The sequence below is a fragment of the Fomitopsis serialis genome, assembly GCF_022376445.1.
Source record: "Fomitopsis serialis strain Sig1Antser10 chromosome Unknown B0H18scaffold_110, whole genome shotgun sequence".
NCBI lineage: Eukaryota > Fungi > Basidiomycota > Agaricomycetes > Polyporales > Fomitopsidaceae > Fomitopsis > Fomitopsis serialis.
In genome coordinates, this window is record NW_025955070.1 from 1 (window position 1) to 22600 (window position 22600).

The window sequence follows — 22600 nt, forward strand, 5'->3', positions numbered from 1 at the left end:
ATGTGTCAGTGGTTAATCCGTTCGTAGGCCTAGTGGTCAACTTGAACGTGGTCACCCGAGCACACAGAGACAGTAAGGACGACAGTGTTTGCCTCGTCTTGCCCATTGGAGATTTTTCAGGTGGTGAGTTATGCCTGTTCGAGGCGGGAATAGTCATTCCGCTTCGACATGGAGATCTAGTCGTTTTTCCATCCTGCAAACTCACCCATTTCAATTTACACTATACTGGATGTCGTTCCTCCATTGTTTTACACACAGACAGAGAGATGTCGAAGTGGACGGCTGATGATCGCAATGGCTGGGTTTCCAATGATCATTTCAGATAGAACGAACCGAACCTATTGACCATTATCATTGTAGTAGTACTACGTTAATGAAACCAAGTCTACGATGCTACATATTACAATCAAGTACAGGATAAGTAACGAAACCCGAAACACTTGAACAGCTCGAGAACTCTATCAGCTCGGCGCGACCAATATGGTCCCACGACTCTTCCAGAACCTCGAACAGTCCCATGCGTGCAGTCTCTATCATCGGAAGAATCTCGCCCTACCACGACCGCCGGCGGAAGCCTTCCCGAACCTCCCCAGCGGCGATTCGGACTTGGGAGTCTACTCACGCGGCGTGTTATCTGATGCATATCCTTGCTGGCTAACATTCACCCATCACTCGCTGTAATCGTTCAGTACTTCAACATGCCTCCTCGTCAGTCCGCACGCAACGCCGCACGCCAGTCAACAAGCCAGCAGACTGCGAAGCCCAAGGCTAGGAAGGCTGCGCCCAAGTCAACCACGACATCCAAAAAGTCAAGCGCCACGAAAGGCTTGAAGGAAGTCGCCACGGGCTCCAAACGTCCCAGGCAAGAGACACTGGTAGGGGATGGCAAGGCCTCTCAGGGCGACGTCCTGTCGCCTTCCGAGAAGAAGATGTACGACCTCCTGAGAGCAAAAATGGAGCAAGCGCAGAAGCAGGCGGTCGCAGACCGCAGGTCGAGTAAGCTTTTCACTCTCACTGTCAAACTAATTCGAACTTATTTCACGTATACGTAGACATACAGAAGACGAGTACAGCCATGGTGCTGGCGGAAGATGCGTCTCGCGGAGATGCAGAGGAGGACAGCGAGGAGGAAGAAGGAGCGGCAGACGGCGTGGAAGACGGCGTGGAAGACGACGTGGAAGACGACGTGGAAGGCGGCGGCGCGGAAGGCGGCGCGGAAGACAGCGCGAACCAGGAGGATGACGACGAGCAGCCGAGACGCAAGAAGCTGAAGAAGAGCATCGTGATCAATAGCAGCGACGACGAAGACCGTGACCAGCTTATCGAGGAGGACGGGGAGGTGGAGGCGAAGATAGTCGAGCCAGATGAACGCCCTCCGCGCGGTGAGTGCTATCAAATGGTTATAGCTATGCAACTGATATAGGTTGATTGCAAGCTAAACCTAAACCCAAGCCTGCGTACGGCAAGAGAAAGACGAGGGACGTTGAGAGTGACCACGAAGACAGGACCATGAACGATACTCAGCCTATGCTCGACCAAGACGAGCTGAGCCTGGCTGGGACTCTAGGTACGCCGGTCTATCATTAACTCATATACTAATCTGTTTTTGGTTTTATAGGTGCTGGATCGGCAGCTGCACAGGACAAGGAAACTAGGAAGTCAACGCGCGCGTCGAAGAAGATCCCTGATGACGGTCGCACCGCTCTCACGCAGCCTGCCAAAAGCAAGAAGGTCTGGCGTATGGACGCGGTTGTCATTGATTCGCCTCCAAGGAAGATAAGTAATATTCTCATCTCATTTGTTCATCTTGATCTGACGTAGAATGAGCACAAGGTGGTCGACAGGAAGAAGGACAAGGGCAAGGCGATCGACCAGAAGAAGAAGGCGATCGACTGGCTGGACAGCGACACCGGTTCGGAGAGTGAGATGGGGAGGGAGGATGACGACGATGATGATGATGACGATGCCGCAAGCTACGAGTCGGGCAGTGACGGCGACCAGGAGGAAGGCAGTGAGGGCAAAGAGATGGAAAATGACAGTGATGATGAAGTGATCGTAAGTCACCGTCCCACGTTTACTACTTGAAAATACCACGATTTGCAGGTTGTCAAGGCTCCGAAGCACAAGAGCCAGCGTTCCAAAGGCAAGGGGGGTCGTCGTGGTCGCGGCAACTCGAACGAAGGGAAGTCCGTAGGACGACGCCGCCGAGCACAAGCCAGAGATCTGCCCGAGACCGTCAAGCCCATCGTCACCTGCTCACAGATGTACCTCCGACTCCGCCTCTCTCTAGAACACGCATGGACGTCCGAGAAAATGCAGAACAGTAGCCAGCTGCCCGTCAAACACACGCTCATCAAGCGTGCAATAAGGGATGCTCGAGCTCATCGCGCCGAAAATGGGAAGAAGATATCATACCTCTCGAGTGGCTTCAAGGTTCTGGGCGCCCGAGGAACCAACCGTCTTCGCGGCGATGTCGCCAACGTGGTAAGCACATTGATTCATTGTTTTGATCAATTCATAGCAGCTGTGTCTGGCGGTGTAGGTGTGGACGGGCGCATGTCAGCTCCGTAACGAGGTCAAGAAGAAGGCGACGACCGTGGTTGAGAATGCCTATGCCCTCGGCGGCCTCTCGACACAGCGCAGAGTTGCCGCGGCAACGTTCCTTCTCAAATGCAACATGCAGGGGAAGTTCTCACTGCCGAACTTCATCTTTGGTGACATCGACATTGCCTGGCAGGCGAACGACGCTTATGAGGTCGACACAAAGGTAAGCGAATCAAATATAAGGGCTCATGTACGTTCTTGATGGCACACAGGCGAGCTTTGTGAATCGCAAGAAACCCTTCCACCACAGAGCGATCTCCGACGTCATGGTTCAGCATTGGTTCCATGGCTCCAGGGATTCTGCCTCTGTAGCGGCTTACGACCGGTTTGCCGAGGTTCCTAACAACCTCATTGCTCTCGTCTGCAATGCGTAAGCACTCTGCAACTAAACAAGTGATTTATGCTGATCAATATAGCTTGAGGCCGGTTGGTAGACATAGTGACTGGGAAGCATCACTTCACAAACAAGACGTATGCGCCCAAGCGAGTGTTTTATCACTGCTATCTAGGCATGACTTATTGCTGACATATTGATAGGTGGGCCAATATCATGGGCGTACTAGATCAATTCGAGCGGAATGCCCCGGAGGCTTATGAGTCCATGAAGACGTTAATCTGGACTAACATCAGGTAAGTTGCCTACCATGGCTGTCAGTCGATCAGGGTTTATTGTCAATGCAGCGCACTGGTCGATGAACAGAAGGCCTCGAAGTTGAAGGATGAGGCAGACGAAGGTGACGGTAATAGCGGTGCAGAAGAACAGTTCATATCCTGGAGTGACGTCGAGGTCGTCGAGGTTACCCCTAGCAACGCAGCAGCGTCTGTGAAGAAGCCGTCCGCGTCGAAGCCGTCCGCGTCGAAGCCGTCGCGTCGAAGCCGTCTGCGTCGAAGCCGTCCACGTCGAAGCCGTCCGCGTCGAACGAATCCGCGTCGAACGAATCCGCGTCGAACCCGTCTGCGTCGAACCCGTCTGCGTCGAACCCGTCTGCTCGAACCCGTCTGCGTCGAACCCGTCTGCGTCGAACCCGTCCGCGTCGAACCCGTCCGCGTCGACGTCGTCCGGTTTGAAGCCATCTGCGTCAAAGCCTCCATCGTCGAAGCCTCCATCGTCGAAGCCGTCCGGGTCGAAGCTGTCTCGGACCGGGTCCAAGCCGTCGTTCTCGAAGCAGCTGTCGTCGAAGCCGTCTCCATTGGCTGGGAAACCCGGAGGTAAGTTGATCTGTTCACCTTAACTACACATTTTAACACAGTATGTATGAAGTTCAGCTGAACAGGAAACTGCTGAGCTTGACCCACAAGACTTGTCGGCTGAAAACGATGACGATGGTGAGCTGATTTTATTTTATATTATTTATATACTTGGACACTGACCAAAGCCGTGTATGCGTTCTACTTACCACTCCAGAAGAAGTACAGTAGGTGATGTGAACAACCACTAAGATCTCATGCACATTGCGTGAGTATTGTCTCATCATTTTCCAGACAATTTTTCTCGACCTCATATTTCAACAGAATCACACAACTACCATCTACTTCAACACTTGGAGGAATCTGAGGTTGGCTACGGCTTCTTCTGTTCTGTTCTCGGCGTCTCCGGGTCTCCGACGCCATTGCTTTGTAGTTGCTTTGTACGCTTTCGTTTTCACACTGTGTGTATGTGTACGATAGTTGGTGATCCGTGTCTCTGGTTATGTGTTTGGTAATGCAATGCATAGCCAAGCGATTATCTGGAATACCAACCAATGAGTGAATTAGTCAAACCAAGCAACAAGAATACTTGAAAGGCTTGGGTAGACGGACGGAACTTGAAAAGACCATCAAGAATTGAGTCAGCCAGTTGCTTGAATACAAGAAGAGCATGCAACCAGTATCAGAACAATGTTGATTTCTGCTTGGTCACGCAGCTCAAGCATTTGACTTACCTTGCCCAAGACCTATTGACTATGCAAGTCTTGCAGTGCTTGTCAGGCTTGGCAAGCCATGTGAGTTTTTCCTGATGGAGCAGGTATGTTGTCGAACATATTCTTTGACTGTAAGGTGTGAGCAGCGGCCACGTACAAGAACGAAGACACATACCTTCTTCCTTGGAGGCGGTTGCTCGTCCTCACTCTGCTCAGTCTCGCTGCCTGTCACCTCGCTATCCTTCTTGCCATGGCGTGACAGCCAGTCTGCGTATTCATCGCGAACAAGCTGTTCGGCTGTCTTGATCCAGCCACCCTCCCACCGCGCAGACTCGAAGTATTTCAACTTGTGACGCGGATGCAAGACTACGAGAAATTAGTATAATGAAGAGGCCGGCAGTGGCAGTGCGGCATGTACTGACCCATTGCAATACGGTACGCATTCGACTCGTCAGTCTTACTGTAGTAACGGTTCAACGTTTTCTTGGCGAGACCAACTGCGGCGCGGATTGACGGGAGCACAGTTGCTTTGAGCGAGTAGTCTGTAAGATGTTCATCAAGGAGGTCCATGGCCGGGATGACCATGGCGAGGTTGGGGCTGTCGCGTGAGAAGAACTCCGTCCCGTCGACGAATATCTGAGGTGCCGGCAGTTAGCGGAGACTCGTGTTGAGTGACAAAACGTGACGAACCTTGAGAACGTCACACAGTTGAGTCACGATCTCCCACTCGTCGTCGTTCAACTCCAACCGCCGCAGGTCCATCGTCCGGTCACTGGTAAGTCCGTTGACCGCATCACGGTACTCTAACGTGAATGCTAACATCCCATGGGTCGAGTTCCAGCGCGTGCGAACATCGCGTGGCATATTCTCTATTGCCAGCTCGAGCTCTTCAAGCATCGCGTGCCAGGCTGGAAGGAGCTTGGTCGTGGAGTTGATGATGGATTGCGAGAGCCGGCGAAGCTATCCTAAGGTGAGTCGCTGATCTGATATCATTACAGCCAGTATTAACCAACTTTTGCGAGCACGAGCTTGACAGGGCGCGTTGTGGCATCTAGGGCCTTGATCTCCTCCTCCGTCATGCCCTGCCGTTCATCCACCCATCCCTCGACATTGTCATCATCGTCATCGTTGAGTCCACTGACATCCCATTCCCCAACAACGTCGTCATCATCCTCTGGTCCTTCAAGATCATCTGCCAGCTCGCGCAAGACGGCCTCTGCTGCGTCGAGGGCTGCAGCCTCGGCACCCTTCTTGCTTCGCGTGGTGTCGAACTGCCGCAGCAACGTCTTCACCACAAGATTGAGGATGTGATCGAAGCAGCGAACGCGCGCCGCCTGGCCTCGAAACGACCCAACAAGCTGGCAGAGCTCGTCGATCATGGTATCGTTCGACGATGCATTGTCTGCAGTGACAGAGAGAATCTGTTTGGAGCCCTTGGTGAGTCCATGCTTGAGAGCTCGTGTTTTGCCTGTACCTTATTGCTAATACCGAAGTCTTCGAGCATGTCTGCAAACACGCCCGCGAGGTTCAAGCCTGAATGAGACTTCGCAAGCTCAATGAGATCGAGGTTCAGCCGAACGGGAACACCGTTGTGCTCGAAATGGACGGAGAAGGCTACCATAGCCTTGTGATTGGGTGAGGTCCAGCAATCGGTAGCGAAGTTCAGCTCGCCGTCGTAATCCTAAGGTATGTTATAAGATAGTTTTATGTATTGATTTCGCGTACTGACCTGAAGCATCTTCGCAATACGAGCACGCGTGCGGATGAAGACACGCTGAACGTCGCGCGCGACCGTCCAGCGAGATGGAATATAGTATTCTGGCCTCCCTGTTTTCATGAGGCTCAGAAATGCGCGGTCCTCGACGATCGTGAAGGGCCGCAGGCTTTCGGCAACCCAGCGCACGATCTCAGCACTGATAACTCGTGTAAGTAAGTACTCGTCTCCTATCCATCAATGTCAATGCTTACCGAGTCTCGTTCTTCGTATGCTGACGCACTGAGTAGGTTACCTTTCCCTTGCCTGTGCGAGTGAATGACACCGTGAGATCACCGGATCGTAGGTAAGTCTTCACGTCATCGCGGGCCTTCTTGATTGTCCCGATCGCATCCGCAGCATCCAGAGCTTCCTCGCTGAAGCATCTTTTGACGTGTCTGCGTAGATTGCTCGTGGACGAGCGGTCTTTCTTGTCAAGCCACCGTTTGATGGTGACATTGCAGCCATGGTTCATGCACATCAGGAAACCCCCCCTACGCGAATGTGGCGCAAATCGGCGGCAAATCGCTGCGGCGCGCTTGTCGCTGCGAATGGCTTGTAAATCATTGCGAACGCCTCTCGAATAGACTGAAATGCTCTCATGTACATACACGTCGAGAAATGTTATATACATTGGGTGCCTCGATCAGCTGTGACTACAATACACAACAGTACATGTACAGACAGTTCATCTCGTCCGGCTGTGCCCATCCGGGCCGTACTGACTGTCTCGCCGACCCGTTTGTTGGTGCACCTGCTCGCCTCCTCACCTACCTGCCTGCGCGTTCCTCGGCTGTATCTGCACACTGGACATTCGGCCAGCGCGCCTGCGGTCGCCGTGCGCGTGGTGCTCGTCCGCGCCCTGTGCCCGTCCCCTTGCACTCTCGCCCGCTCGCTCGCGCACCCGCCTTCCCACTGGCCAGCCTCGGGCTACCAGCACGCCCGTTGGTCCGCTTTCCTGCCTGCTTGCTGGTTTGCCCGCCCGCCTGTTCGGTTTCTCGTCAACTCACTTGCTCACCAGCCCGCTTGTTCACCCACTCACCTGCTCGCCCTGCCGCCCACCCGCGCGTTCGTCCACCCGTCCACCCGTCTGCCTGTCCGCCCGTCCGCCTGTCCGCCCGTTCGCCCGTCCGCCCGTCCGCCCACTCGCCCGTCCGCCCGCTCGCCCGTCCGCCCACTCGCCCGCTCATTCTCGTGCCCGCTTGCCCGCCTGGTTGCTCGTCTGTCTGCTCATCCACCCGCCGCCCATTCGTCGGCTACGTCTGCACACAGGGCATTGGCCCTGCGTGCTCGTGGATGACGTATGCGTTGCTGCGCCCTGTGCTCGCCGTTAGCTTACAGGCTCGTGCGCGTCTCGACTCACCCTGCACCGCTCGCTCGTGGGCGGGTTGCGTGGCCAGTACAACAGTGCATCGTCAACCTAGTCACTAGGGTCGTCCAGCACTGCGCGAGAGCTGCTCGTCGTAACAGAGTTTGACAGGGAGAGGGCGGGAATCGAGTTGGGCGAGCCTCGGGGACGATCAGCGCGTGATGTCAAGTCAAAATTTTCGAAGTGTGCACTTCCAGTTGAAGCACCCGCCTCGGAGTTCCCGATGTGGGCGTCTTGGGGGCCGGTACAAGTCTCTACGAGAGGGTCACAGATGGAAAGGAGACCGACTCATGGTCCGTTACCGTGACCCTCGAAGTCACCGCCGACAATCTCGTAAGCGCGGGCGATCGCACGTAGGCCACGCGCAGAAAACGGGCCACGGCGGGTCCACGCAGTGTCCACGGTTCCATGAGCAAGAAAGCGGCGCCGTCGGCAAGTGGGTGCACGGACCAGTGAGCGATCGCGTGGATGAGTGGCTGGCCGGCCGGCCGAGCACAGAGGAGAGCTCGGGCGAGAGGTGCATGTGAGAATGCGGGCGAGAGGGTGTGGGCGAGAGGGCGCGAGCAAGAGGGCGCGGGCAAGAAGGGCGGCGAGTGCACGGGCGAAACGGCGCGCGGGCGAGACAGCGGGTGAGACGACGGGCGAGACGGCACGCGGGCGAGACGACGGGCGAGACGACGGGCGAGCGAGGCGGCGGGCGGGCGAGACGGCGGGCAGACAACAGGTGTACGAGATGGTAGGCAAGAGGGACGGCAGGCGGGAGATGGCGGACCTGCGAGATGGCGAACCCGCGAGATGGCGAACCCGCGAGATGGCGAACCCGCGAGATGACGGGCGCAGGAGACAGCGGGCTTGCGAGACGGTGGGGCGTGCGATGGAGATAGCACGACGGTGGGCAAGCGAGACGGCGGGCGAGAACGGTGGCTGGGTGAGACAGCAGGTGAACGCGTGGTATCGCTCTCACCTGTCTCCCAGCAGCGCGAGACGAAGAAGTCAGACAAGTTGCAAGTAAGTAATAGTATGCCTGCCCTGAGTGTGATCGGTCACATGACTCACCTCGCCACGTCGCACATCCGGTCGTCGAGTGCACTCTATCCAGAGCGCTCGCGTTGGGCCCCGCAGAAACTCGATGAGAAGACAAAACGAAGGGGCAAGCAACTCCAAAGAGGGCAGAAAGGCTCGCAGGTGAGTTCGTCACCCGTGCTTATCTGACTACCCCTTTACAGGCCTGCGTTTCCACCCGCGCGTCCGCCCGCCCAGCCGTCTGTCTGCTCTGGCACCAGCTCTATGGCACACCCGCTCGCGACTGTGGGCGGGGCGGGGGCGCGCAGAACACACAATGAGGGGACGGCAGGCACGTTAGCGAGGGACGAGCGAACAGAGGTGAGCGTAGACGCACGCGAGCGAGGGAGCTGAATGCAGTCACAGGGCGCGGCGACCTGAAGCACGATGCGGACGTCGACCGCGAGCGGGCTCGGCGACTGCCCAGCACGCAAACACGGTCAACGAACGGACCACAGGCGCTTGATTGAAGGCGTCGGAAGGGGCAGGGACAGGGTGCAAGGCCGCAGGCGCGTGAGGGAGTACCGGGTGACCGCGACGGTAGGCAGGGCCAGGCCGCGCTCAACACATGCCAACCGCGACTGACGCACGGACCGTACGCATCGGCATAGGGCATAGTAGCGGGCGAGCAGGTGGGCGGGCGACGACACAAGCCGGCGAGACACGCACGGCGACCGCGAGTGCACAGGGCGGATGCCTCGTACGCAAGCACGGCCGACGAACGGGCTGCACGCAAGAGCAGGAGAAGGAAGCCGGCGATGGAGAGTAGAGCCAGGACGCGCCCAACACACGCCGACCGCGAGCGCGCTGGGCAAATGCCCAGCGCGCAGGCACAGCCGACGAATGCGCGCAACGCGAGCGGGAAAGCAGGCGAGCGGGTGGACAGGTGAGCAGGCAGGGACTGACAAGTACACGGGTGAGGGCGAGCAGGTGACCAGGCGGGCGGGCGGGTACACGAGCGAACAGGCGGGTCGGCGGGGACACGAGCGCGGGACGACACATGCCAACCGCGAGCGTACTGGGCGAATGCCCAGTACACAAGCACGGCCGATGAACGCGCGCACAAACGAGCGTCGAGCGGGCAGATGGATGAGCGGGCGTGCAGGCGGATAGGGACGAAAGCGGGCAGATGAGCGGGGAAGCAGGCAGACAGGTGGGGAAGCGAGCAGACGGGCAGACGGGCAGACGGGCGAGGAGTTGCCGAGGACGAGTCGGTGGACCGGGTGTGGCAACACGGCACGGCACCGCGTACAGCACACCGACCGCAAGCGCATTGGGCGAACGCCCAGCACGCAAGCACGGCCGACAAATGGGCTGTGCGTGCGTGAGCGGGAGATAGGAGATGGCGACGGTGGGCAGTGCCAGAACGTGCCCAACACACGCTGACCGCGAGCGCGTAGGGCCAGTGCCCCGCGTGCAAACGCAGCCGACGAGTGCGCCGTGGGTACGGGCACAGCGTCCAGGCGGAAGGCGTGCGGACGGTACGTACAGATGGGAAACAAGCGGACGCGAGCGAGCTGATGCTCTTGTCAACAGGTGAAGGGCTGGTGAGGGATGGTGGGAATATTAATGCGCAAGTGGGAGCATGGGCGAGCGGGGAGGACCGTGAGTGGGGAGGACTGTGAGTGGGAAGGACCGTGAGTGGGGAGCATGACGAGCAGGGAGGATCATGGTGAGTGGGGAGCATGAGGATAATGAGGACGGCCGGTGCGGGTGCAGGCAACAAGCCTGAACCCGTGCTGGTACCACCGAGGGAAGCCAACCCGTGGTGCACCGCCGATACCGGCGGTGAACCCGGGTATGGTACGGGTACACGGGAAAGGGTGGAAGAAAGTATTAGTGGTTCGAATTATGCATGTAAATACAGCTGGCCAATCGATGTGAATTGAAGTATCCAATTGATATGATTGAGCATGCATTTACTCGCAATTCACAACTGTTGGACATCAATTCGTGCGAATTTGTGCGAGGAAATCGGGGGGGTCAAGTAAATGGGGTGTCCAGGAAGTTTATGCAAATTTATGTGAATTTGCACAAATTCACATGGGGTGGGTTTCCTGATGCACTCGAAGACGTGCGCACGCTTGCCGTCATCAGCGATGTGTATGGTAACTTCGCGCTTGTAAAAGGCATAGATGGGTGCAACCCAGTCTTTGCTAAGACGCTCTGTGCAAATGAGAGGTCATGGTGAGCACAGGTTCTTCGGACACAGCATACACTCACCGAGCTCCTCTTCAGGAGTTTCTTCCTTCGCGGGTGCCGTTTGCTTGCGGCGCCCAGAGCTATCAACCTCGACAATATCGTCGTCATCATCGCTCGACTCAGTGTCATCTTCGTCGACGATGTCAGCGACTTGTGGACCAGGCTTGGCGGGCGCGGGTGCCATGCTCTTCACGGGCACTGGCTTGAGAACTTTCCTTGCCACGGCCAATTGCTTCTTCGATGTCGTCGGAGGCTCCTTCGGCGCCGCAGTGGTGAGTACCTTCTTCGATTTGGTCTTTTCTGCTGCTGCTGCTGCTAACACTGCGCCCTTCTCCGAAGGAATTCGAGCGCGCTTCCCCGATGATTCGGTGCTTCGAGAAGGCGGGGTAGAGGTGGACTTAGGCATCGTGGCAGTGGAACCTTGTGTTTCAGCCTAAAGGTAGACCCGAGAGACCGCTCTGGCTTGCGAACTTGTGTATAGCAGTTCATTGATAAGGTTTCCAAGCCACTCGGTGTTCGCCGTCGAAAGTCTGAGTCGCCCAGCTGTCCAATGAAGGAACTTAGCCCACGGGTATGGCTACGGGTGCGAGGGTTGGCCGAAGCTGACCCCCACCCTTACCCTTGGTGACCCTTACCCGTGACCCGCGCGGGTTCGGCGGACCCTTGCTCTGCACTAGATGTTGAAGAGTTGCCGGATTTGGACGAGGATCGCGCCGCCGTACGTGTACGCCTTACCTTCGCACCTAAGGGTCGCCCGTCGGAGCTCGCATGAGCATGGATGCTCGGCTGGATGTCGGAGTGTTGGAAATGGTGTCGGAGCTGGATGACCGCGAGATGGACGAGGATTTGAGCTTGGGGGAGTGCCGGATGTCGAACTGCGGGGAGTGCGCGTGAGCACTCGCTTGCTTCGCTCGGGGGAGTGTGTTGGAACATGCGTTTAGGCACGAGCTCGCAAGCTCGGCCGAGATAGTTCCTGAATGAAGATAAGGGAGGTCAGGGTATATAAACCGTAGTTTTCGATGTACCTACCTCACGCGATTGCCCTTCGGGCATCGTCCGCGCCCGGGACACTCGCGCCCGTCGACCGTCGTTCCGCTTGTTCTCACATGCTCTTCGGGCGTCGCGTCTCCGCTTTGTTCTTTTGCTAAATCGGTGTAGCATGTTTCTAACAATAGTAATTTATCGTACAGCCCGGAATGCCATGCCGACCATCGAGGGATATTTCTTCAGAAGATTCGCACGTCATGCTTCGTCCACCATTTGCAATGAACCTGACAGGTGAGGCAAAAAGCCACTAGTCACACCATATCTCCCCGGTCCCAACAGAGGATTAGAGGACGCAGACTCTGTGGCTGGCCGGTGAGAATCTGATCACTCTACGGCAGCATTCGCTGAACAGAAGACGATCCTCCAGAGCAACAGCATCCATTGAGTACGATGTATAGGGATTAGGCATACGAACTTCACAATCCGAATCCGATTCAAGTGCTTCGTTCGAACACTCGCATTGGGCGCCGGGCACAAGGTAAACTAATCCTAGCCTAACCATTGAACCATCACTTCACCGCGCCTGTCACATACAGTAACGTTCGCATTACGCCTATGTGCATCCCTGCCATCCATGTCTCATACTCAGTGTTCGCACAACGATCCGTCTGAGCCATTAGCCCCAATTGTATGGTCCTCAATTGCCGCCCGGTCTCCGCGTTCGAGACATCAGCACCTGTAGTACAGAATACACAGACTCGTACAAATCATGAGAGGTTGCGGTTTTGTGGACGAGGTCCTCCGATTAGTACCTGTACACGCCTTCAATATTAAGGATAGCGAGCCCCTGTCCCTACAAGGCAATGGGATGCGGAGTGCGTCGGGACTGATTTTTGGTCAGTTAATACAAGACAGACGTCACTTGTATAGCACTAAAGAGAGTACACCAATATATCATCAGGATAGTCGTCGTTCACGCACAGCATCTACGCATTTATATCAGTGTTTTCCGGACAGGGAACACGCTCGATACTCACCCTACAGCTGTATCATCTCCGCGAAAGCTTCGCTGCGCATGTACACATCGATCTTTGATCCCTCCGCTTTGTCATAGCCTCGGCGCGTCTTCGTCAACGCCCGCCAGCCTGGAGCCTGCGTTCGATCCGCAACACACTACCACCATAGCTGTCCAACAAATGTCACCTCTTCGAATGCAAGTGGTCCTGTACCATGTCCCAGGGGATCACGGCGAGGTAACGGAGTAACGGGATTGTGTTCGCAAACAACGCGGGGACCACTCGCTGTCCGCGAACCAGTTGTCAGAGTTGGCCCCGAGTGCTCTCCGCCCATGTTCGTTGCGGGTGTTCCCGACGGATTCGACGAACCTGAGCCGCACGCAGAGGATACTACTGCACTCAGAAGACAGCAAGAGACACTCGTCCTGTGGCAGTGACGAGGCGCGTGGGATGGGTGGTAAGAAGGGAGACTCGAAGAGGCATACAGAATGAGGCATACCCAGGCCAGTCTTTTCTGAGCGAGCGGGATGTCATCGTGCAGCGGCACGTTGCGCTAACGCAGTCATGTCGCAGTAACGCAGTCAAGCATCAGGACGCTTGGCCAGCTCCGCAATCCGCACCCTAGATCGACGTTGCCACGCTGGACATAAACCGAGAGTCTCCGAGAGTACCTAGGCCGTGTCGCACAGACAGTGGTGACAATCGTTTCGCTCAGACCGGGCACTTCGTGAAAGCTACTCAGCAGATCGAGGCTACGTAGTAGGTTCGAACTTACCGAGTGTATGAAGCGCCCGCCCGCCCGGTCCTCAGAAAGCACTCTGTCTGGCTCTTCCCGTCTAGAATGAACGTTCACGACCCGGCCAGTTTGCAAGCCACAATATAAAAATGGATTTTGGCCATTTTTGAGAGTACCTCGGTGTGGCGGTCTGAGCAAAACATACGCGCAGTTGTTGTGGCCTGTCACCGAGGGATCACGTTAAGGCGCCTATTCTGTACCATTCACTGTGGCTGCACGCTGGTGCCTCCGAGTCGCTTTCCTCTGCGCGCGGCGTGGTCCCGTCCTCTACCTCCGTCTCCTCTCTTGTCTTCCATCCTCGGTCGGTAGGCCTACCCCGGGGCTTCTTGCGCTGACCGACACCGGCTGATGGCCTGTGTTATTGCAATTGTTACTTGGAGACGAGGCGACCTGGAAACAGACATTTAGACGAACTTTCCCTAGAGTAACGGTCACTGACGTCCGGCTGGCTTTCACGCAACATGGCTACCGCAAAAGTCTCTCTCCGCCGTCTATCAGCGCACGTTGTCGAGGTGAGGCCAATCCGCATTATCCACTATCCTAGGCTAGATGCCTATCGTACTTTCCTCTCTATATCGCTAGGAGCCTTATTGTTACTTCTCTTCGCTCGCCTTCCGTTGCAACTTATCGTGCAAGTCGTCCGTCGACTCGTCATGGCCTCTGTTGTAAGTCGCGAATGACAAAATTGTGATATCAGTTGTGAGATTCGCTGGCTTGAATTGATCGAATAGACTTACCCGGCCGGTGACGTTCCGGAGTGAGCGTCGAAGCTGCTCAGTTGACTTGCGATCAGGTCGCCTCTGCCAGATCGTGCGTTCAACCTGGTGGATGGTCAGAACAATCAGATGCGTATATCCACGTGTGGTCGCAGAGAAACGTACGTAGCGAGGGCGCAGTTGACGTTCACTGGCGAGGTCGGTATCAATGGAAGCTACATGTTCGGACTACGGCTGACGACGTACGAGTGCCGGCAAAGCAGTAAACCCCGTCGAGTGCTTGAGTGCCGTTAGGCCTGTACTGTTGCATGACATCAGCAGCGATACTAGAAGTACAAACCTGCCGGTGAATACACGAACCGTGACTATCACTAACAGCTGGATCACACTGCGATGATACGGTGAGCGCACAACCCGACACAAACCGACGACACTCTTACAAGAGTAGGATACCTCGGTTGATGGTGAACGCCATGAGCCTGAAGATGAGGTTCTCCGTCCTGTTGTGTAGTCTGGTTATATGTTGCCCGTGTCATAAAAGGAGGTAGGCACTCACGGTTCGTACCCCGTCCGAGCGCGGTGGAAAATGAAACAAAGGACGGCCGTTATGTAAACATCGACTGCAACAGCCGTGTAACCCTCGATCCTACCCGATACCTGACAAAATACGGAATGTAAGCCAAGGCTAGCGCTAGACACCGAAACACTACCTCGACGCGTTGAATGGCTTCGACGTCGCTTATGCTCGTAAGACTGACCGAAACGCAGGATTGTCATCATCATGTGGGTTCACCATGGGCTAAAGGACGTACATGTCGTGAGCTGCGACTATTGCCTCGCAGAATTATGTCAGAGAGTACTCGCTCGGATCTAAGTCGTACGGAGAATGCCTCACCGAGCCCGCATGCTTCGACCGGCGATTGAGTAGAGCTTCAGCGCGTCGCAGATCAAAAACGTACCCAAAGATATAGTGGCCAGAGCAACCTACGCACCGTCAGCAATACGTATTTCGGTCAAAGAGGAGAGTGACCTACCCCCACTCCCGTAACATAGTTCTGGTACCACCGGCCTCGCAGTACTATCTAGTAGTCAGGTTCAGAGTACATCAGATTATTATTACTACTCACAAGCCCATATGTTACGGATATAGAGACTATTGAGGATCAATCACAAGAAGAACATTGAGAGGGGCGTAGCTCACCCTTGCACGAGAAACACACATGTTGTCTACTATACATGAAGACCTGTACGCATATACGGAGATGGATGACTTACGGATATGATGAAGTGGACCTGAAAGGCGCCTTAGTTCGACGAGTACAAGACATACGGTTGTACATACCGTGTACGACCTGTGCGATGGGTCATCTCACATGTCAAGAATATATATCGGTCGCGTACTCACAACGGAAGTAACAATAGTATAGAAGCGTCGGAATGGTGGTTGACAAACCAGTACGAAAGCAACTATGAATTGTGATGAGACAAGCAGCGAACTGAGACGAATGCGAGTAACCTGTGCGTGGAGAAATGCCTTCACAGTGTCTAAAAGGCTGTCGTAGTCCAACTGTGTTATTGTGCTCCGTGTTTATAGGTCCACTCGAGACTCACAAAAGACTGACAACCTATGACGGCAAAAATAATGAGTGAGTGACATAGAAGATAGCTTGAAGACTTACCAGGCCCTTCAGAGTGAGCCCGTCACGAGTGAACTGACGGAAGTAGTAGATGCTTTGCCCTAGAGTGCCTCCGAAGAAACTGCCAGCAATGCCAGACGGGTGAGTACAATCAATGAGCGAGCGAGTTACACACTTACATGAAGCAAAGGAGCATCCCACCACGGTAGACGTGAACGCATCTGACGCGTTCATGTCTTCGCTCGTAATCATGTTGAACTGGGGAATCTAGACAAGCAGGTCAGTACTCACCACCGTGTTTATACCCTAATAGCGTGTTCGACCGTGCGGTAGATGCGAACAGCTCTCCGTACGTGAGACACAACAATTCGAGCGTATCGCGGCGGCCTCGCTCCAAGCAATGCGCGGATTGGTTGAGAGATGGAGAGGACACTGGGTGCCCGCACGATGAGTGCAACAAATAGATACTTTGAGCTACCGCATGCCCCGGCCACCGAGCATGCCTGATTCCGAGAACGAAAGATGCTGCGCTTCCCTTCTTCTAATCAAGATGGAGTGTTGCGCTCCTCCGGGACCATTCGAACGCGAGGTACAAACTGGTGGCCAAGGGTGACAAATGCGCGTATGCAGGTCACGAGAGTGGCTCGCTGGAGCGGTGAGCTTGTATAAGCTGCCTTGCGGACCGAACAGCTGGACGTCAAACGGAACAGCATACCGACAAAGAAGGTGTTCCTTCGTACTTCCCGGGACCCGTGTTGTGTGAGAACGAGCGACAGACATGCCATGCGGAGGCCGTGGCTCTAGATCCCCAAGGAAGTATCCCAGATCGTTGCTCATCGTGATCGCGTGGGGCCTTCGGCTACCCTGCTTGTGGATTGTGGATCTGGCTGTACGTTAACCTGCCACAGGAGTTAGCTGACGATGAGCAAGAAGCCGTCATGTAATCAGAGGACTCTGACACGCACGTAAGGAGCGCTAGATCGTCGCTATGAGCGCCGCCATGTTTTCTGTGAATATCCCATGCCGAGGCAAGACCCCAAAGGCCAAAGGCGTCGCTCAAGTGAGCTGCGGACACTGGAGACAAGCACTGGAAGGAAGCGGAGAATGTCAAATCTCGAGGTAGATGCATTCCCATCGTACATACTCGGACGCTTCGCTCGATCAGCCCGAGGATATTCCAGATGATAAGGACCGTCCGAGACGTTACGGGGATGTCAACATCATCCAATGAAAGGCGAATAGCCTTCAGCGGGTGCTCGGTGTTCAGCTCCGAATGGGGGTACGACACAGGTCGACTATCTCTCCGTTCTCCATTCGCATCGAGTGCACAGGCTTACGCCTTGCAGACGCGCAGGTCAGTAATGTCCACGCTGTCAGACAGCCAATGATCAGCGCTCAGCACTGACAGCAGGCATAAAAAGTGTGACCAACGTACATAAGTAGTGTTCTGCACATCTTCGTCTCAAAGCAACTTTGCTACTGCCGTCGATGGAATTGTAACTGAACGTTCAGCAGCTTGCCTCAGGCTCGCGCGCTAGGGCTTTTTTGTGGAGCTTTGCGTTTCTCGACTCCCCTGGGCCTGGCAACCGACAAAACCGTCTACAGGTGGTCCGCTGGCGGTTCTGCGAGTCTAAAATCCAAGATAGAGCGGGCGGGCTAGACTTCGAGGTATTCAATAGCAAGTGGCATGCTGCCAGTGGAGGTCAGCGCGAGGCAAGCGTTGGAGTCATAGGGTCCGTAAACAGTAGTCAATCACGCTGTATTGAAGGTGATATGTACCAGATATGTCTCAAGTGCAAGTGTAATGGCAATGACCCGTTCGTACTTACGACAGAACTTGCCCGTCGTCACCCCAGTCGGCCGATGCCGGTAGTTCTAGCGGAGCCTGGATCTGCGATTGCAACTGTACTGAACGCTCGTTGCCTTCGTATCATCATCGTCTCGGATCCTGGGCTACTGAAAAAGGTTCGCTGACCAGCCATGGCTGGGATAGTAGTATAATAGTCATATACGAGTCTATTCTGCGTAATCGTCGAAGGGTGACTGCCAAACACTATAAGGAACGCTCCGAGTCTCCCGGTCTTCAATATCTACTCACTGGTACCGCACGCATGCTTGAGCGTGTTGCGAATCTTGAAATCAGATTTACTCCTCATGCACAAACTTATATATTATTTCTACTATAACATTGAACCATTGAAGGAAGGTCATGAAATGTGATATTGTTGTTGCAATCCCAGTACTACTAGACTACTACTTACTAGTACATCACGCTCATTGATGCCTATTCAAGTTTGGCGATTGACACGTTTGTTACGCATAAATTGATAGTGGTTTGATTGCCGACTGACATTATTCGACATGGATGCACCAAAATCAGTACAAGTTGGTTCAGTACCAGCGTATAATACACGTACCGCCGTTTGGTACGATCTGAATCTAAACAGCCACCGGAGAGTGCCGACATAGCCGCCACCGCCACCGCACGCGTGTCCGCCTCCGACGAGATCGTTGGCTTGACCAAGGCTTGACTCGGGACATGCGTCGCAGTACTGTGCACTGCTGTACGTAGCAGCAATCACTTCGACAGGTGTCATGTGACAGCTCCGTTTGCTCGTTCATAGCCACTCTGCTGCCTACCGTCGCAAAATGCTGATGACGCGCCACGGCACGGATAGTTCAAGTTTGATTGTGACTTGTTGCCGCAAACTCCGAGACGAACCACTCAGCGGCCAGGAAACCTCGCACAGAATCAAGACTGTATAAGCTTCGTTCGGTTTCCCCCCGGATATCTATGGGCCTAGACTACATCATTCTTCATTCCACGAACAAGGCTCACTAGAGGATGTTGTCGGGGCTCGGACTACGTGGTAGGTGGGCAGTGCGTTGACCTTTCGTGACATTCGCATTATCTCATCTGCCGCACGATGATCAGTGTCTGTGACGCCTAGTGTCGTGGCGTGAACGATCTCGTGGCTGAAAGTACGTAATGTGAATAATCGCACCGCGGATACAAATGGCGTAGTCGGTGTATGTGCTATCTTTGCGAAGAGGTACGCACGACTTACTTTCATTCATACGTGCAAATTATGACTCGTCTAAACCTAGAAATGGGCTCCGGAAGTCAAGAGGCAAGCGAGGTATGTCAATGCCATTTGCACGTATGATACAAACCTCTTAAGGCCGACAGTACTGGCTCACTGCTGTACACTGCGCTCTCACGACGTCTACGGCCATGTCTGTCCATGGCCAGTAATCGCACGGACATTCCGGGGTGCGTGTAACCTGTGAGAAACAGATGCCATGGCTATGCGTCAATGCGATCATACTCCCACCAGGTGCAATCACAAGTTCGCCCAGAGCATCCCCTTCGACGCAAACTCCTTTGGGCAAATGTGGTTCGCGCAAAACATGGAACATCTGACCTGACTCCAAATCCATTTGGCAGGAGTAGCAGAAGAATCTCTGTGCAGCGACTCGAGAAACGTGGGCATCTTTCGCAGAGGCCGAGATCAGTCACCGAAGTGACCGTATCAGAGTGCGTTTGCGTTTGAACGTCAGCGCCGCACTCGCGTGTCTGTGGCCGATCAGTCGCCGACCGAGCAACGTTGCACTCGTGCTATGCAGCTCGTACGACCTTGCTTTTCACAATGTCAAGGTCCCTCGGACAACTGAGGGCTGTGGTACAGCACGGCGTCGTATCTAGCGCCGTGAAACTCCAGGACTACTGCGACGCGTACTCTGTTCGCTCCAATTTCATACATCATCCGAGTCTGCGTCTGCGTGAAATGGAGACCCATGTTCGAAGTTGCCCTTTAAACGGGCTCTGGGGGATCACTTCAAGATGTTCGTAAGCCGTCTACGACTCGATCCGTAAGTGACATATCACGGTCATCGCTTCATTCCACCCTTCTATTTGATTGATCTGTTACTGACAGTTGTAGGACCACTTCAAGTCGTGCGCAAGATAACACGGTTGCTCATGGCTACGAGACGTCCTTTCATCTCAACCGGAGGCAACAACCACTTGGAGTTCCTGAATGACAGGGTTGATCAACAAGGCTGCACCAGTATATATCTGACGCCTCCATCCCCGCGCTGCCAACGCCCGTTCAAGTTCTCTGCTTCCCATTTTATCTTCGGCATGGGTGATAGTCATGGATATCCCGATACGGCCCCCATAGGAGGAGTGTTCGTCGAGATCGTCTTCTCTATGCTGTACGTTCAGCCGTTCCCTTGCTCCCTGTACCGCGAACTGATTGAGATTGAATCAGTGTATACGGGTGTACACTCGCTCAGACTTTGTATTATTTTTGGAACTACCCAGGCGACAGCGTCGTGCTGAAGATTCTGGTGTGTAAGGCTCTGCGACGAGGACACGTGCGCTACTGCGGCTTATGCGGATACCGATGATCACAGGTGGGGGTATTATGGTTCGTAGTTGCTATGCTGTCTTCATATAATAGTTGATAATCTGACACCGATACAGGGCACTGGATACAACGAGAGCCGTACTGGTGACGAATGTCAGTTGCGCGACCTTTGTAAGGGAAACTCTGACCACCCAACAACGATAGAACGAATGGTGGTATCTGGTACGGAATCACGCCAACGCGATGTCCCTAGAAGAACAGCAAGGGTGAGACACTACTCCGTTATTGCCTATAGAGATGGTAGGTCTATCTTTGCACTGATGAACGTCTGTCAGGAAAAGCACGGCACGTCACTTGTAATCTCTCATCGCCCTTTCCGGATTCACTGAACGTCTGACAGATAGCCCATTGCGTGGTCTCAGTAAGCAGTCCGAATTCGCGCACAGGCACAGCATGCCCACGCTGACATGTAATCTTCAGATTGTCGTGATCTTCATTGTGCAGTTGTGAGTAGGTTATGTTACCTCAAGGTCGTTACTGACACTCCGTGTAGCTTCTTCATCCATAACATCTGGAAGCGTAAGTAAACTGCCACCGGCGGCAGAGGCGGCTGACAGCTTCATTGTTCACTTCTCCAGTCATGGCCCACAAGAGTGGCCGCGTTGTGTTGACATTCGTTGCCGTGAGTACGTCATTTAACGCGGTCAGCGTGAACTCACATTTCCGTGTGTGTAGGCCACATTTGCAATTCTCTCCGCAGGTTCGTGTTCAGTCATAATGTCTAGTCATATTGCGCGTACCTCAACCGCCTGCTATGCGACTTTAGCGGCAGGCTTCGGTGCGTAGAAGATGCTCTCGCGCGAACATCGTCGCAGCTGACAGCATTCACGCGTGTAGTCTTCGTTTATGAAACTACGTAAGCGTCTTTCAGAGTGCCTTCTGCTTTTGTCGACGATAGTCATCCTGTCTTCAGCGCAGACGCGAGCGTGCCCATCATACTCTCGGACGTCATCGTACGTATCTCAACTCTCATGTGGGTAAAGCATATTAAACGATCGTGACCACTGCAGCCATCAGGAAGCGTACAAGCTGTCACCGCGCTCTTTACTGATCTGTACATCACTGTCTCTTTATGTCTTATCTTGCAGGGTGCAAAGACCTACACGGTCGACGGGTATTGTCTTCACGATCCATTCATGAACTCATACTCAAGCGGTCACAGGGCCCATGCTATTCTATCCAAGCTAATCATATACACTGTCAACCGTGGGCTTCTCATCGTGTACGTGCTTCACTGTGGAATAGGTGTCGCGCTCAAGATCTCCTCGTCACAGCGTCGTCCAGTTTGTTCAATACATTACGGTGAGTCCAGTTACGAACCATGCAGAGGCACCTGCGCTGATCGATCTGACTCAACTAGTATGTCCCACAATGGCACGACGTCCATATGATTGTGGACCTGTTCCACTTACATGAGCCGTCATGCACGGGTAAGTCGATACAATAAATATGTGCAGTAAACTGGTTCTGATCGACTGCTTGCCCCAGTATACGTCAATGCATTACTTGCAGTGTACGTTTGACTCATTCTTCTACTGAGAGAAGCCCTGAGTTTATACTAGATTGAACGTCCGTCAGCATCTGAGGGAGAAACGACGAGCTATCTCGATGATGTGGGAGAAACCGCCCGATATGAGCATCGACGAACTACTCAACAATAGCGACGCCGTAGACGTGGGCTCCCCGGAATCCAGGTACGGTTTTGAGGTCAGTACGTCGATATGGGAGGAGCGCTGAGTGATACTGTTTCCTGATTGAATAGCTTCTTCTCACTGCTCGGAAGGAAACCTAAACACAGACGCACCTCTGTTGTTGTCGATATTCTGGTTACCAGGGAAGTTCTCGTGGACGGCCAGTGGAGTACATTTGATAGCGGGCCAATGTCTGCCGTGGACGGTGCGCATCTGTTCCCGAGTTTGTTGACGGACAAGCCCCTCAGTCGGAGCAACACTGTGTAAGACCTCCTCAGTATTACGGACATATTGCTGTCGTTTCGTGATGAGTCACACATGTCTATATGGGCTCGCGTACACGTTCCACATGCCAGTGGTATATGACTCCGATGTCGCTGCCGAGAAGGTCTGCGACCTGGCAGTCAAAATGACGAGGTATGCATGACTAGGA

At 54.4% G+C, this 22600-nt stretch overlaps 5 protein-coding genes across 5 annotated transcripts; 3 read left to right on the plus strand and 2 right to left on the minus strand.

Moving 5' to 3' along the window:
• Nucleotides 1–698: 698 nt before the first annotated feature.
• Nucleotides 699–4350, plus strand: B0H18DRAFT_958600 (uncharacterized protein; the record flags this gene model as incomplete). The annotated part of the gene is made up of 13 exons (XM_048042710.1): nt 699–996; nt 1053–1382; nt 1436–1567; nt 1619–1731; nt 1822–2055; nt 2104–2484; nt 2543–2767; nt 2817–2974; nt 3142–3234; nt 3286–3482; nt 3675–3813; nt 3855–3930; nt 4273–4350. The coding sequence occupies 13 exons, from the start codon at nt 699–701 to the stop codon at nt 4348–4350; spliced, it is 2454 nt and encodes an 817-aa protein (XP_047887936.1).
• Nucleotides 4351–8360: 4010 nt separating this feature from the next.
• Nucleotides 8361–10240, plus strand: B0H18DRAFT_1123921 (uncharacterized protein; the record flags this gene model as incomplete). Its single annotated transcript, XM_048034772.1, has 4 exons — nt 8361–8555; nt 8603–8635; nt 10090–10170; nt 10226–10240. The coding sequence occupies 4 exons, from the start codon at nt 8361–8363 to the stop codon at nt 10238–10240; spliced, it is 324 nt and encodes a 107-aa protein (XP_047887937.1).
• A 379-nt stretch (nt 10241–10619) lies between these two features.
• Nucleotides 10620–11944, minus strand: B0H18DRAFT_1123922 (uncharacterized protein; the record flags this gene model as incomplete). The annotated part of the gene is made up of 5 exons (XM_048034773.1): nt 10620–10855; nt 10913–11324; nt 11627–11766; nt 11837–11864; nt 11921–11944. 5 exons carry the CDS (start codon nt 11942–11944, stop codon nt 10620–10622), a joined length of 840 nt encoding a protein of 279 aa, XP_047887938.1.
• A 1890-nt stretch (nt 11945–13834) lies between these two features.
• B0H18DRAFT_1214858 (uncharacterized protein) lies at nt 13835–16474 on the minus strand. The gene is made up of 22 exons (XM_048036602.1): nt 16335–16474; nt 16223–16279; nt 16086–16164; nt 16018–16031; nt 15923–15959; nt 15812–15873; nt 15749–15758; nt 15682–15699; nt 15608–15633; nt 15534–15559; nt 15441–15484; nt 15366–15390; nt 15302–15313; nt 15219–15234; nt 15117–15159; nt 14963–15063; nt 14847–14906; nt 14767–14794; nt 14653–14707; nt 14572–14596; nt 14428–14511; nt 13835–14350 (listed from the first exon to the last, which is right to left on the minus strand). Exons 2-22 carry the CDS (start codon nt 16237–16239, stop codon nt 14284–14286), a joined length of 849 nt encoding a protein of 282 aa, XP_047887939.1. The 5' UTR covers nt 16240–16279; nt 16335–16474; the 3' UTR covers nt 13835–14283.
• A 3364-nt stretch (nt 16475–19838) lies between these two features.
• B0H18DRAFT_1036617 (uncharacterized protein) lies at nt 19839–22545 on the plus strand. Its single transcript, XM_048030366.1, has 22 exons — nt 19839–19916; nt 19982–20261; nt 20318–20396; nt 20463–20476; nt 20533–20569; nt 20621–20682; nt 20752–20761; nt 20817–20837; nt 20897–20922; nt 20970–20995; nt 21055–21098; nt 21152–21176; nt 21243–21254; nt 21314–21332; nt 21390–21429; nt 21487–21590; nt 21639–21698; nt 21751–21778; nt 21837–21906; nt 21965–21989; nt 22039–22170; nt 22239–22545. Exons 2-22 carry the CDS (start codon nt 20026–20028, stop codon nt 22432–22434), a joined length of 1266 nt encoding a protein of 421 aa, XP_047887940.1. The 5' UTR covers nt 19839–19916; nt 19982–20025; the 3' UTR covers nt 22435–22545.
• Nucleotides 22546–22600: the final 55 nt, after the last annotated feature.

Bases quoted from the DNA above. Each gene is read 5' to 3' on its own strand.
- B0H18DRAFT_1214858 (XM_048036602.1), bottom strand. The intron at 14,708-14,766 runs GTTCGTGTATTC...GTCATGCAACAG, and splicing joins AGCTGTTAGTGATAGTCACG to TACAGGCCTAACGGCACTCA. The intron at 14,597-14,652 runs GTACGTCGTCAG...CGACCTCGCCAG, and splicing joins TTACTGCTTTGCCGGCACTC to TGAACGTCAACTGCGCCCTC.
- B0H18DRAFT_1036617 (XM_048030366.1), top strand. From the start codon at position 20,026: ATGGCTACGAGACGTCCTTTCATCTCAACCGGAGGCAACAACCACTTG. The intron at 20,996-21,054 runs GTAAGTAAACTG...TCACTTCTCCAG, and splicing joins CATCCATAACATCTGGAAGC to TCATGGCCCACAAGAGTGGC. The intron at 21,907-21,964 runs GTAAGTCGATAC...TGCTTGCCCCAG, and splicing joins ACATGAGCCGTCATGCACGG to TATACGTCAATGCATTACTT.